General features: G+C 51.3%; 1 protein-coding gene and 1 long non-coding RNA gene across 2 annotated transcripts; one reads left to right on the top strand and one right to left on the bottom strand.

Moving 5' to 3' along the window:
• Positions 1–280: 280 nt before the first annotated feature.
• Positions 281–5969, bottom strand: GLYCTK (glycerate kinase). Its single transcript, XM_012460668.2, has 4 exons — positions 3032–5969; positions 2649–2800; positions 1852–2027; positions 281–1513 (listed from the first exon to the last, which is right to left on the bottom strand). Exons 1-4 carry the CDS (start codon positions 3406–3408, stop codon positions 647–649), a joined length of 1572 nt encoding a protein of 523 aa, XP_012316091.2. The 5' UTR covers positions 3409–5969; the 3' UTR covers positions 281–646.
• LOC105722891 (uncharacterized) lies at positions 5856–11489 on the top strand. The gene is made up of 2 exons (XR_001108704.2): positions 5856–6074; positions 10915–11489. It is a non-coding gene; the product is annotated as an uncharacterized LOC105722891 (long non-coding RNA).
• Positions 11490–13406: the final 1917 nt, after the last annotated feature.

Raw genomic sequence — 13406 nt, 5'->3', positions numbered from 1 at the left:
GTGGCCAGTCACCCCAGACTGCAGTCCTTAGGCCTGTCCTCCCCGGGGTCTCTGTTCACACACATCAAAGCTGTCAGGAGCCAGCCTCAATCCTCACATGCTCCAGAGAGACAGGCACAGGCTCCCGTGATGTGAGGCAAGTCCTGTACATACCCAGCCCAGCAGAGGGGTGTTAAGAGTTCTGCCAGGCCCTGGCATGGTGGCTGCAGCCATACTACGCTCCTCTCCCAGTAGCTCCTCCATGAGGCCTCACTCTGAGGGAAAGCACACTGAGAACCCATGGCATAGTCCTATTTATTTTCAGACATTTTCACTTCACAGAAAAAAACAGGGTGAGGGGCTCAACAGAGAGGCTGCCTAGGGAGAAGCATGGGAACAGCGAACTGGGTGAGGGGCTTGTCCTCATCCTCAGGGTTACCTGCTGCCATCCAGAAAGTAGGGATAGAGAGGAGCCCCCATCTGCCAGTCTGGCTGGAGGGGAACGGACATAGAGCAGAGGCCCTGAGTGAAAGGTGACAGCCAACCAAGTAGCCAAGGCCAAGGAGGGGCCCTAAAGCCTAGTGAGGCCCTGAGGAGCAACCTTGGTCTGCCATCTGACCTTGCCCTTGGAGGCCTCCTCTGAACTCCCAAAATGTGACCTATGCCATCACCGAGGCCTCAGAAACAAGAGGTGGGTGTCCATGACATTGGTACCTGTCATCCCTGTGTGCAGCAGGTGCACCCCGCCCTGGAGACGGCAGAAGAAGGTATGTGAGTCATTGTGGGCTAGGAAGGTGGCCATGTCCAGGCCCTCAGCTGCAGCCTGGCTGGCAAGCTCAGGTGTGACCCAGGCGCCAGCAGCCTCTGTGGGCCCATCCTGCCCATCGGTGCCACCACTCAGAAACAGCACATCTATAGGCCCCAGTGGCCACCTTCTGAACTCTGCTCCAACACGCAGGGCCAGTTCCTGGTTCCGGCCACCCTTGCCTGAGCCCTGCAGCTGCACTGTGGGCTCGCCACCCGCCAGCAGGCAGACTGGGCCCCTTCCCCGAGCCATGGTCTCCAGAGCCTCCTCCAGCTGCAGGTCTGGGATCTGAAGCTCAGCTGCCAGCTCATGGAGCTGTGCATCTTCCTCTACAGAAGCCCCAGCCATGGATGGGGTGAGGCGGGTTCTAGCCACATGGGCCAGCAGCCCGTAGAACTGGGCCACACTTTTCACATCACCCTGCATGGCTGCACTAAGCACCACAGCCTGGTAGCCCAGTGCCTCGGCCTGCCGCTGGGCCTCAGCCAGTGCCAGCACATTAGAGCCAATGATCACATTCAGGACATGGCCACAGGTGTGTGGCCCATGGGGGTCAGAGTCGGCCCGAGACAGCACAGTCTTCACGGAACGTGGCAGGGCTGCACGGAGGCCATAGCGGTTGAGGATATGCAGGCAATCTTGCACACTGTGAGAACTGGCCACAGTGGGGCCACTAGCGATCACCTCGACAGGGTCCCCCACCACATCAGACAGGATGAGGCTCACCACCTGGGGAAGGGCCACCAGGCAAGGATCAGGCCTATTTCTTCCTCTCCCTAGAGCCCATAAGGATAAATTGCTCCTTGGGTATCCACACACCCTCCCCCAACTCAGTGCATTTCCTTACCCATTGTTAACCCCTCTCACGTGAGCTTGTAGAACACCTGGTTATGCAGGCACCTCCTCCCCATTTCTGGCACCCCCCCCATGATGTCACCCAGGCAGCCCCATGGTCTTTTACACCATGGCCCTGTCAATTTGTATACTGTTCTAGGCTTTCACGTCCCTGTCACATGTGGACCTGGCTCTACCAACCCAGGGCTGCCCGGGGAAGAAGTGACTCAAACCTGGGCAGGGTAGGCGGCTTGAGCCAGCCCCCCACCCTTGAGCTGGGACAGAGTCTTCCGAATGGTGTTCAACTCCTGGATGGTGGCTCCACGGGCCGCCAGCAGTTTGGTGAGTGTCTGTTTCTCCTCCAGCGTGACAGGTGGGATTGGGGCAGGCAGCAGGGCTGACCCCCCACCTGCAGAGACAATGAGGGATGAGGCAGAGGGGCTATCCCAACCCAGGGAACCAGGCAAGCTGTGGTGACAAGCCCACTTTAGGGAAGGGGGGCTGGAAAGGTGGGGTTAGGGTGCCCCCGTGTGGACATGCAATATGTGCACAGTCATCACATCCTGGCCACCTGAGGTTGTCCGCTGCCTTGGGGTACCCCAGGTCTCAGTAGACACTGGAAGAACTAACTATTCCTGAAGAGATTGGAACAGGAGGCAGGGCAGGGGGGACACAATGGAAGATCAAGGAGAGGACTCCATGAGGTCTGAGGGCCTAGCCCCTGGTGACATTAGTACAGACAGCAGCAACAGCAGTGACATTTTCCAAGGACTCTACGGATGTGCCAGGTCCTGGCTTAGGTGCTCCTCATGCACCCTCTCACCGTCACCTAAAACGTCAGCTCAAGGGGAGGACTCCACAGCTCAGGGGAGGCCAGATGACTGGCCCAAGGCATCCCAGGAGTCACCATCCAGGCTCCTCACCGCCTCCCTTGCTCCTAACTTCACTCTGTGATCCTGGGGGCTCAGACCTGATCTCTCAAAGACCTGATATTTGGTGCACCCCCCACCAACTGTCTTGGGTACCACACCTGAGATCAGTACGAGCAGCAGGTCATCAGCTGTGAGTCCCTCGGCCAGCTGCCGGATGGCCAACGCAGCTCTCAGCGCATCACGGTCCGGGAGGTTGTCCTCTGCACCCTCAAATACCTGGACACGGCTATGTGGCTTCAGTAGCATCTCCCTGGGGAGGGAGAGGTCAGAGCGCAGGAGAGGGGATGGGCTCCTTTCCTCCCACCTGATCTTTCAATTGTACAGATGAAGGGGGGGCATGGGGCATGGCTCATCCTGGAGCCAGGCCAGACCCAGGAGAAAAGGGAAGAGGGTGGGGAGGGGAGGCCCTGATCCAGCCTGGGTCTGGGCCCAGGTTTCCCTCCAGACAGACAGTGGGAGGCAGCCCCCCATGGCTCCTTACTGCTTGCCGGCGTGCTCCATGGCAGCACGGATCCCCTTAGGAATGCTGATCACGCCCTGCACGAGATGCTGGCCCAGTAGTTCCTCAGCTGCAGCTGCCATGCCCAGCACAGCCTTGCCAAAGCCCACCAGGTAGAGGTTTTGCTTCAGCTGAAAGCTCCGGTCCCGCACCTTCAGCTGTCTGCCACCAGGGTCCAAGGACAGTGTCCGGTGCAGCATGGGGCCTGGCAGCACTGCACCCACAGCACTGTCAAACAGCTGCCGCGCCTGCTCTGCCAAGGCCATGCTGCTGGCCAGCCGGGCCACTGGGCCCCCCCACAGGAATGGATGCAAGGGGGTTCGGGCCAAGCGGAGCAGAACCTGCAGGGCTGCAGCCATGCCCCACTGCTCTCAGCACTGCCTGGCACCCATGGCTGCCTAGAGGGAAAAAGCACAGCTGAGGCCCTTGCAAGGAAAAGGACAGGAGTTCCCCCACAGCTACCCCTCTCAGGACTCAAGGCCAGTAGACCCCACAGCTGCTGCTACAAGAAGGAGCCATCTGATAACCCCAGGGGACTTCTTGAAGCCCACAGCTGCAGGATCTCACTCCAGTCCTTGGAGACCAGCCCTGCCACTCAGCCATGTCCTTCTCTTCTGCAGACCACACGCTGGCTCTCTGGATACCCTGCCTCAAGTCCAAAGTTCCTCTTAGCTGGGCCCTCCTCCTAGGCCATCCCTTTGGCTGGGAGTTAATCATTGACAGAGGGAGTAATTTCTACCAGTGGAATCCCATCCCACCCCTTTTCCACCCCCTGCATTTCTGAGCTCTTACCCAGGGGCAACGCCCCTTTCTGGCACTCCTTCCTTGCCTCTTTACCACCTCTGCTGCCAGGAGGCTGTTGATTGTCCCACCAACTGACCCTGAGTCCACTGACCTCCAGCCTATTCTATTTCATTATCTCATGAGACTGGGATTAGGAGCCTGGGAAGTCAGAGGCTACAGGAGGCTAAAGGTTTATCAGATCAAACCCACAGCACATCCTCAGGGCATGCAATCTGAGGAATCCCAGTATTCAGGACCAGTTTAGCAAGAAGTTTAGGTTTAAATCAGGAATTGGAACAAAGTCTGGCTCATGGTGGAACCTTAGGAAAGTCCCCAGGCACCATGTGAGGCCATGTGCCATGAAGCCCAATTGCAGGACAGAGAAGGATGCCCTTCTACCCACATAGCTGGCCAGACCCAACCCTGCCAAGAACACCCCTTCTGGTTCCAAGACAACGAAAACAAGTCCTAGATCACACCACCCACAGTGGTGAGAGCCCAGGGGCTGAAGTAGGCAAAGGCCAGGCTCCCAAAGCTGAGCCCAAAAAGCCGTTTTCCCCACTGGGCAGAGTAAAAGCTAAAGAAGACTTGGGCTGAAGGCCAGGAACCTGTAGAGAGGTGTAGGGACAACAAAGACCCAAAGAGCTCATCTGTACCACAGATGTACTATTGCACCTACTTTAATAAATGCCTACCATAAATGCTGCAAGCTGACTTCATCAGCAAGTAAGGACTGAGCAGGGTAAGGAGGCTGGGAATTGAGGTTTCAGCTCTACTACTGATTTTCTGAGTGGCTGGGACACCTCCATTTCTCTCATTGGGCCTCATCCGCAAAATGAGACATGAGGTGAGATTAACACTAAGCTTTCCCCTTGACAGCCTCAGGTTCTCTGATACTGTCCACTGTAACAGAGACGATCTCAAACACCAGTTTACCCCACACCCAAAGAAGGTGGTTACTTCTAGACTCTGGCCATTCTGCCTGCCTAGTTCTCGGCTCTCCCATAGGAGAAGACAGCTGTGCCGGACTTCTTTCGTGAAAGGGAATACAGAGGGCATGGTCATGGGGATTCTGAAAATGGGTCCAGTTTTTGCCAGGGGGACCCATGGGGCTTGCCCATTAGGCTTGGAGCTAAAAGCATCCTAGCAACTAAGACAGACGGTCCTTATAGCTTTGTATCTATTTCCCAGATGGACAAGAGCCTGGAAGATCCCAGCCTTGCCGCTGGATATGAGCACAGGACAGGGGGACGCTCAATGCTAAGGCTGCCAGAGAAAATACAGGACGTCCGGTTAAATCTGAATTTCAGATAAACAAGTAATTTTTTTTTGAGACAGAGTTTCCCTCTGTTGACCAGGCTGGAACATGGTGGTGCGATCTCAGCTCACTGCAACCTCTGCCTCCCAGTAAACAATTTTAAAGATATGGGGTTTCACCATCTTAAGTCAGGTTGGTCTTGAACTCCTGACCTCGTGATCCACACACCTCGGCCTCCCAAAGTGCTGGGATTACAGGCGTGAGCCACCGCGCCCAGTCAACAAGTAATTTTTCAAAAAATATGTCGCACACAATGTTTAGGACTTAATGACAATTGTTCGTCGTTTATCTTAATTAAAATTTAGAGTTTGAGACCAGCCTGACCAACACGGTGAAACTCCGTCTCTACTAAAAACACAAAAATTAGCCGGGTGTGGTGGTGGGAGCCTGTAATCCCAACTACTCGGGAGGTTGAAGCACTAGAATCGAGAATCGTTTGAACCGGGGAGGCGGAGGTTGCAATGAGCCGAGATCACGCCACTGTACTCCAGCCTGGGTAACTCTGTGTCAAAATTTTAAAAAAATTTAACTGGCCGCTACGCATTTTTATTTGCAAAGTCCTCCAATTCTATCCAAGACATGGTCTCTCCAAAACTCCAGGAGGTTCCAGAGCAAAACAAGGAAATAAGAATACTACCGGCTTTGACTCCACCCTGCCATCAAAGGGGGCTGGCGCCATTTCCGGTTTGCCCTAGCCAGCAGAGAACGGAAGTGACGTCATCCCTTAGGTCGCACCTTCGCGAGGGAAATGGCTGTCCCGCAATGCCTGGTGATGCGAGAAAGAAGGGCCTGCTGTCACCGGGAGCCATCGTCACCCAGCCCCGGGATTGATTCTGAAAGCCATGTGAGCCCTCGCGGCGCAGACTTACCACCCAACAGCTCCGGGCCGCAGCGCCCAGCGCTGGAGGCCGGAAGTACTCGCGGGTACGCTGAACGGAAGCCGGAAGTGTGGGTGGGTGGAGTGGGGCTGGCGGGTGGGAGCTCTTGCTGAAGCCGGTGTCTGGGAAAGGAGAATTTAGGGTATTGGCTCCTCGCTGGCCACCAATAGACCTGGAAGGAGTCACCTTTAGGCCTCACTTTCTTCATCTCTCCATTAGGCATAATGATCCCCGCCTCACCGATTAAAGTTTTTTTTTTTAAACGGGATCTCACACTGTCGCCCAGGCTGGAGTGCAGTGGCACTGTCTCGGCTTACTGCAACCTCCGCCTCCTGGGTTCAAGCGATTCTCATGCCTCAGCCTCCCGAGTAACTGAGATTACAGGCATGCGCCACTACGACCGACTAATTTTTGTGTATTTTAGTAGAGACGAGCTTTCGCCTTGTTGGCCAGGCTGATCTCGAACGCCAAACCTCAAGCGATCCACCCATCTCAGCCTCCCAAACTGCTGGGATTATAGATTTGAGCCACCGCGCCCGGCCTCTCCCTGCCTTTATTCTGTACGATCAGTCAGCAGATCCACTCTGAGCTCCTGTTAGGTGTCAGGCACTGGGCTGAGCAAACCAACTGAGAGTCACTACTTCCCCACGACTCACCGCTTCTGGAGCCAAATTATAAGTCATTCCCGCTTGTCTTCATGGCTTTAATTCCACAACTTACTAGTGTTCTTCCCTCTCTCACCATGGGCCACCAAATACAGCTCTGGCTTAGCAAGAGTTCCGTTCCGTGATCCTCAAGCACATAAGCTGCATGTAAACGCGAATGACTCTGGTCCTTCCTCGCTGTCCCTGCTCTCTTACTGGGCCCACCCTGAGCTGGCCTGATGCCTTCCCACATTCATTAGACGAGTCCTGATCAGGTTCCAAAAACACAGAACAGTTCACTGTTTTTTACTGATGTTTTCTTAGGGAGATAGAGGGGAGAGTTTCGTCACAAATCACACACTTGATTTTCTAACAATTTTATCAAAACATGTTTCTTGGCAAGGCGCAGTGTTTCACGCCTATAATCCCAACACTTGGGGAGGCCAAGGTGGGTGGATCACTTGAGCCTAGGAGTCCGAGACCAGCCTGGCAACATGGCGAAACTCTTATCTCTACAAAAAAAAAAAAATTAGCCAGGCATAGTGGCATGCTCCTGTAGTCCGATCTACTCGGGGGGCTGAGGTGGGAAGATCACCTGAGCCTGGGAGGTGGAGGCTGCAGTGAACCTTGATTATGCCACTGCACTCCAGCCTGGGCCCCTGTCTCAAAAAAAAAAGAAAAAAAGGCAACAAACAAAAACACGCTTCTTTCTTTTCTTTCTTTCTTTTCTTTTCTTTTTTTTTTGGACTAAAAGTGCCTGCCACCATGCCCAGCTAATTTTTTTTTTTTGAGACAGAGTCTTGCTCTGTTGCCCAGGCTGGAGTCCAGTGGCATGATCTCGGCTCACTGCAACCTCCACCTCCCAGATTCAAGCAGTCCTCCTGCCTCAGCCCCCCTAATAGCTGGGATTACAGGCACATGCCACCATGCCTGGCTAATTTTTGTATTTTTAGTAGAGATGGGGTTTCGCTATGTTGGCCAGGCTGGTCTCAAACTCCTGACCTCAGGTGATCCACCCTCCTTGGCTTCCCAAGGTGCTAGGATTACAGGGGTGAGCCACTGCAGCCGGCCCATGGCCGGCTAATTTTTGTATTTTTAGTAGAGACGGGGTTTCACCATGTTGGTCAGGCTGGTCTCAAACTCCTGACCTCAAATGATCCCACCTGCCTCAGCCTCCCAATGTACTGGGATTGCTGGCATAAGCCACTGCACTTGGCTCAAAAACATATTTCTAACATCAACCTAAAAAATCATCAAAAGGTTCGAGATCCAGTTAAAGGAATTTATTCAAGCATAAAGTGTGAGAGCAGCCATCCAGGTAAACACAGACACCCAGCAGTGGCAATTAGTGCTCCCCACTGTGGGGAAAGCTGAAGATTGTTTATATAGGCAAAAATAAGGGTGCTGAAATTACAACATTTTCCAAAAAAAGGCTAACATAAATACAAGAATTGACTGGCTACTATTGATTATACTTGAAGGGTGTTGCTTAACATTCTATTGTAAAGTGATAACAATCACTAAGGTCTCTATCTCCCACGTCATCTAATCTAAGTTTGAATGAAGAATAGGGAGTCTGGTTAATGTATAACATTTCAACACAAAGGTCAGGAAGCAACAGTCATGCATCAGAGAAGAAAAAAAGAAAAGGCTATGCCTGCTCAGTTTCCAGGGCTTAACTTTTCTCCTTTGCATTATAAATTTAGCATGTCCTGAAATTTCCTTTTCTTTTCACACTCCCTACCTGCTCCCTTTGGCAGTTGCTATATAGTTCTCTAAAGTATGCTGTCATGAACTTTTCCCCTCCCCCGGCCCCCACTTCCAACTCTCCTCTCTCTCTCTCTCTCTGTCTCTCTTTCTCTCTCTCTCTCGACAGGATCTCATTCTGCCACCCAGGTTGGAGTGCAGCAGCGCAATCTCGGGTCACTGCAACCTGTACCTCTCAGGCTCAAGTGATCCTCCCACCTCAGTCTCCAAAGTAGCTGGGACCACAGGCATGCACAACCATCCCCGGCTAATTTTTTGTATTTTTTGTAGAGACGTGGTTTTGCCATGTTGCCCAGGCTGGTCTCAAACTTATGAGCTCAAGCTATCTGCCTGCCTCTGTCTCCCAAACTGCTGGGATTACAGGCGTGAGCCACCACACCCATCCTCCCTGGATTTTTCCTTTTAAAATATGAGACTTTGTGTTCCTTCTCCCAAATGATTTCCCACCACATCATCAAAGCAAAGGCATCCCAGGTGGAATTGCCCTCTTTAATGTGGAGGAGGTTGTAACTACTGAAAATTTTATGGGTTTTCCTTGGTTATAGTCAGCTGTCTTCACCCATCCATGCATTTATTCCTTCCTCAGACATCATTCAAGACATTTCCTGAGTGCCTTCTGTGTGGGCCAATGCTGTAGCTGCTGGGAGAAGTAAAAAGTGGTACTTTTGGCTGGGCGAGGTGACTCTAGCCTGTAATCCCAGCACTTTGGGAGGCCAAGGCAGGCGGATCACAAGGTCAGGAGTTCAAGACCCGACTGGCCAACAGGGTGAAACCCCATCTCTACTAAAAATAAAAATAAAAAGAAGTGGTACTTTTGCTGGGCACAGTGGCTCACGCCTGTAATCCCAGCACTTTGGGAGGCTGAGGTGGGTGGATCACCTGAGGTCAGGAGTTCAAGACCAGCCTGACCAACATGGTGAAACCCCGTCTCTTAAAAAAAAAAAAAGAAAAGAAAGAAAAATGAAAGAAAAAAAGAGAAAAAGAAGTGGTGCTTTAATTTTAATTTACTTTTTTTTTTAAGAGACAAAGTCTTGCGCTATCACCCAGGCTGGAGCACAGTGGTAATTACAGCTCATGATAGCCTCAATCTCCTTGGTGTTAGCAATCCTCCTACCTCAGCCTCTCAAGTATGTGGGACTACAGGTGCACACCACCATGCCTGACTAATTTTTTGTAGAAACAGTCTTGCTTTGTTGCCCAAGCTGGTCTCAGACTCCTTGGCTCAAGCAGTTCTCCTGACCTGGCCTCCAAAAGTGCTGGGACTTACAGGCGTGAGCCACTGTGCCCAGCCTGGGCTTGTGGGGTTGCTTCATGGGAGGGAGGGTCAGCTATGTTGGAGACAGGGTAGAGCGGAGTTGTTTCCTATGTAAGGGCTCTAAAACATCTTAAAGGTGGGAGCCCGAGGAGGGCAGATCACTTGAGGTCAGGAGTTCGAGATTGGCCTGGCCAACCTGATGAAACCCCAGCTCTACTAAAAAAAAAAAAAAAAAAAAATTAGCCAGCCATGGTGGCGTGCACCTGTAATCCCAGCTACTCAGGAGGCTGAGGTGGGAGAATTGCTTGAACCCAGGAGGTGGAGGTTGCAGTAAGCCGAGATCTCACCACTGCACTCTAGCCTGGGTGATAGTGGAACTTTGTCTCAATAAAAAAAATAAAATACCTTAAAGCCATTTTTCTTGCAAGGAGAGGTTGGGGAGAGTATAACAAAGCACCAGGAAGTGGTTCAGCTATGACTAGGCAAGTCACTGATGAGGGGCCACTAAAGCTGTGGATATTGGATTGTTTGGGAAGGTTTTTAAACCTTTGGAAACAGTGCTGTAGTTTTAGAGACTGGTGCCTTGGCCCTGAGACTCTAGGCAGTTCCTCCTGGTTCTGAGCAGTCAAGGCTTATCTGGGAAGATTTCTGTCCTTTCCTTCCAGACTAAGCAGGCATTGTTTCCTAACAGTGATCTTTGTTAGATGTGAATGATTGCTTGTCCTTAGCCCTGGAAACAGAACACAGGCTTTCCAGTGCAGAAGCAGAGTATGAATCCAGACTCTAGTGCTTACAGGCTAAGTGACCCTGAGAAAGTTACTTAACCTCTCAGAACTCTCAGTCTCCCAAGAGTCTTCATCATCATATGTTTCCAGTGCTTGTAGAGAGGCTCAGTGTTGTGGCTGTCCTAGTCCTGGGTTAAGCCAGCTTCATGGGTGTGCGATCTGTGCAGTCAGAAGGACCCTGCACCTGGTTTAATATTCTGTTGTTGCTGTCTTGAGATTCTTAGCAATTTTTTAACAAGGGGCCCCACAAATTGGGTAGTTGGTCCTGCTGCCAGGGAAACATGCCTGCCTTTTATCCAGGCCCTCTGGTCCTGGAGTCTCAGGACCTCTCTGAGGAATTCCAGTAAAAGTGGACATACATTGGTAACTAAATTTATTATTTCTAGTAATACTCATGTGCATCTCACAAGATTTTCCATGTACACACTATGTCAGGCCTCCAAGTCCAAGTCTGGCCATTATAGTCTTGGTGACCCACATGTACACCTCTGGATGGTCCCCAGGAGCCAGAAAGTCTGAAGTAACCAGATGGCCACAAAGAAAAATGAAACAACTTGTTCCTGCCTCAACTAATTGCTGTCCCCCTGCAACCTGCAGCCATTGTTCCTTCTTAGCCTTGCAAAATTTCCCCCTGGACATTGGGTTTCTCAAGACCCCTCCCCCGTAACTATATAATTTGCTGCACCCTCCCCTCTTCTTGCAACCAATAACCCCCACCCTTATGATCATGCCTGTTTGTAATGGATAACCCCTACCCTTGTGACCATGAATCCTGTGACACCCTCCCTATCCCTAAAATAGATTACCACCTTTAACTGACCATTTGCCCCAACCTGTGTAACTAGTCCCCTTTCCTACCCGCTTTGCCTAACTCCTTTATTGAACTTGGCCCACTTGCACCCAAGCACAAAATAAAATGGCCTCGTTGCCCACACAAAGCCTGCCTGATGGTCTCTTAAGCAACGTACCTAACAACTTATATTCTCTCTAAATAAAAATGGCTTACTTCATCCTTGTAATATTTATTTTATTTATTTTTATTTTTATTTATTTATTTTGGAGACAGAGTCTCACTCTGTCGCCCAGGCTGGAGTATAGTGGTGCGATCTTGGCTCACTGCAACTTCTGCCTCCCAGGTTTAAGCAATTCTCCTGCCTCAGCCTCCTGAGTAGCTGGGATTACAGGCATGTGCCACCACACCCAGCTAATTTTTGTATTTTTAGTAGAGACAGGGTTTCACCATGTTGGTCAGGCTGGTCTCAAACTCCTGAACTCAGGTTATCCGCCCTCCTTGGCCTCCCAAAGTGCTGGGATTACATGAGTGAGCCATTGCGCCTGGCGAGATTAACTTTCTTTTAAGGCAAAGAATCACTTCTGTGATAGAACCTTCAAAATAATCCTGTTGAATACAAACAGGATAGTGCAACTGTTATATATCTTGAATGTGGTGGTGACTGCATGACTGTAAATGGATTTCAGAACATACAACTAGCCACTAAAAAGGCTGATTTTTTTTGGAGGCAGAGTTGGCTCTGTTGCCCAGGCTGGAGTACAGTAGCATGATCTCTGCTTACTGCAACCTCCACCTCCCTGGTTCAAGTGGCATGTGCCACCACACCTGGCTAATTTTTGTATTTTTAATAGAGACAGGGTTTTATGTTGGCCAGGATGATCTCAATCTCCTGACTTCGTGATCCGCCTGCCTCTGCCTCCCAAAGTGCTGGGACTACGCGTGAACCACCATGCCCAGCCTGCCTTTCTGATTTCTCATGCCTCAGCCACACCAACATGCCCGGCTAATTTGTCGTATTTTAGTAGAAATGGGGTTTCATCATGTTGGCCAGGCTGGTCTCAAACTCCTTGAGCTCAAGTGATCATCCCTCCTTGGCCTCCCAAAGTGGTAGGTTTACCAGCATGAGCCACCTTGCCTGGCCTAAACAGGCTTTTTTTTTTTTTTTTTTAACTGTACTTAAAAGTCTACCTCAGTTAAGAACACACAATGGGCGGATCACCTGAGGTCAGGAGTTGGAGACCAGCCTGGCCAACGTGGTGAAACCTCCGTCTCTACTAAAAATACAAAAATTAGCTGGGCGTGGTGGCAAGCGCCTGTAATCCTAGCTACTCAGGGGGCTGAGGCAGGAGACTCGCTTGAACCTAGGGGGGTGGAGGTTGCAGTGAGCTGAGATCATGCCATGGCACTCCAGTCTGGGTGACAAGAGTGAGACTCCATCTCAAAAAACAAGAACGCCAACAACAATCTGGTTTACTAACATGGAAAAATGTGTAAGATTTAACACTAAAAGGGGCAAGGGTTGCATCTATAAGGTTTACGTGCATATATATGAAGAGAAGAAGGAATCTGGAATTTAAAACTGTATCCTCTGGCTGGGAGCGGTGGCTCATGCCTATAATCCCAACACTTTGGGAGGCCCAGGCGGGCAGATCACCTTAGGTCGGGAGTTCGAGACCAGCCTGGCCAATGTGACAAAACCCCATCTCTACTAAAAATACAAAAATTAGCTGGGTGTGGTGGTGAGCACCTGTAATCCCAGCTACTCAGGAGGCTGAGGCAGGAGAATCGCTTGTACTTGGGAGGCAGAGGTTGCAGTGAGCCGAGATCTTGCCACTGCACTCACCTGGGGGACAGAGTTGGACTCCCTCTCAAAAAGAAAAAAAAGAAAAGTTATGAAGCCGGGTGCAGTGGTTCATGCCTGTAATCCCAGCACTTTGGGAGGCTGAGGCTGCGGCTGTTGGATTACCTGAGGTCAGGAGTTCGAGACCAGCCTGGCAGACATGGAGAAACCCCATCTCTACTAAAAATAAAAAAATTAGCCGGGCATGGTGGCACATGCCTGTAGTCCCAGCTACTCGGGAGGTTGAGGCCACAGAATTGCTTGAACCCCGGAGGCAGAGGTTGCAGTGAGCGG

The sequence above is a fragment of the Aotus nancymaae genome, unplaced genomic scaffold (assembly GCF_030222135.1).
Source record: "Aotus nancymaae isolate 86718 unplaced genomic scaffold, 86718_ANA_hifiasm-v0.15.2.pri h1tg000067l, whole genome shotgun sequence".
NCBI classification, from domain to species: Eukaryota; Metazoa; Chordata; class Mammalia; order Primates; family Aotidae; genus Aotus; species Aotus nancymaae.
Note: the sequence above shows the minus strand (reverse complement) of the source record. Positions and strands in the feature narration are given on the sequence as shown.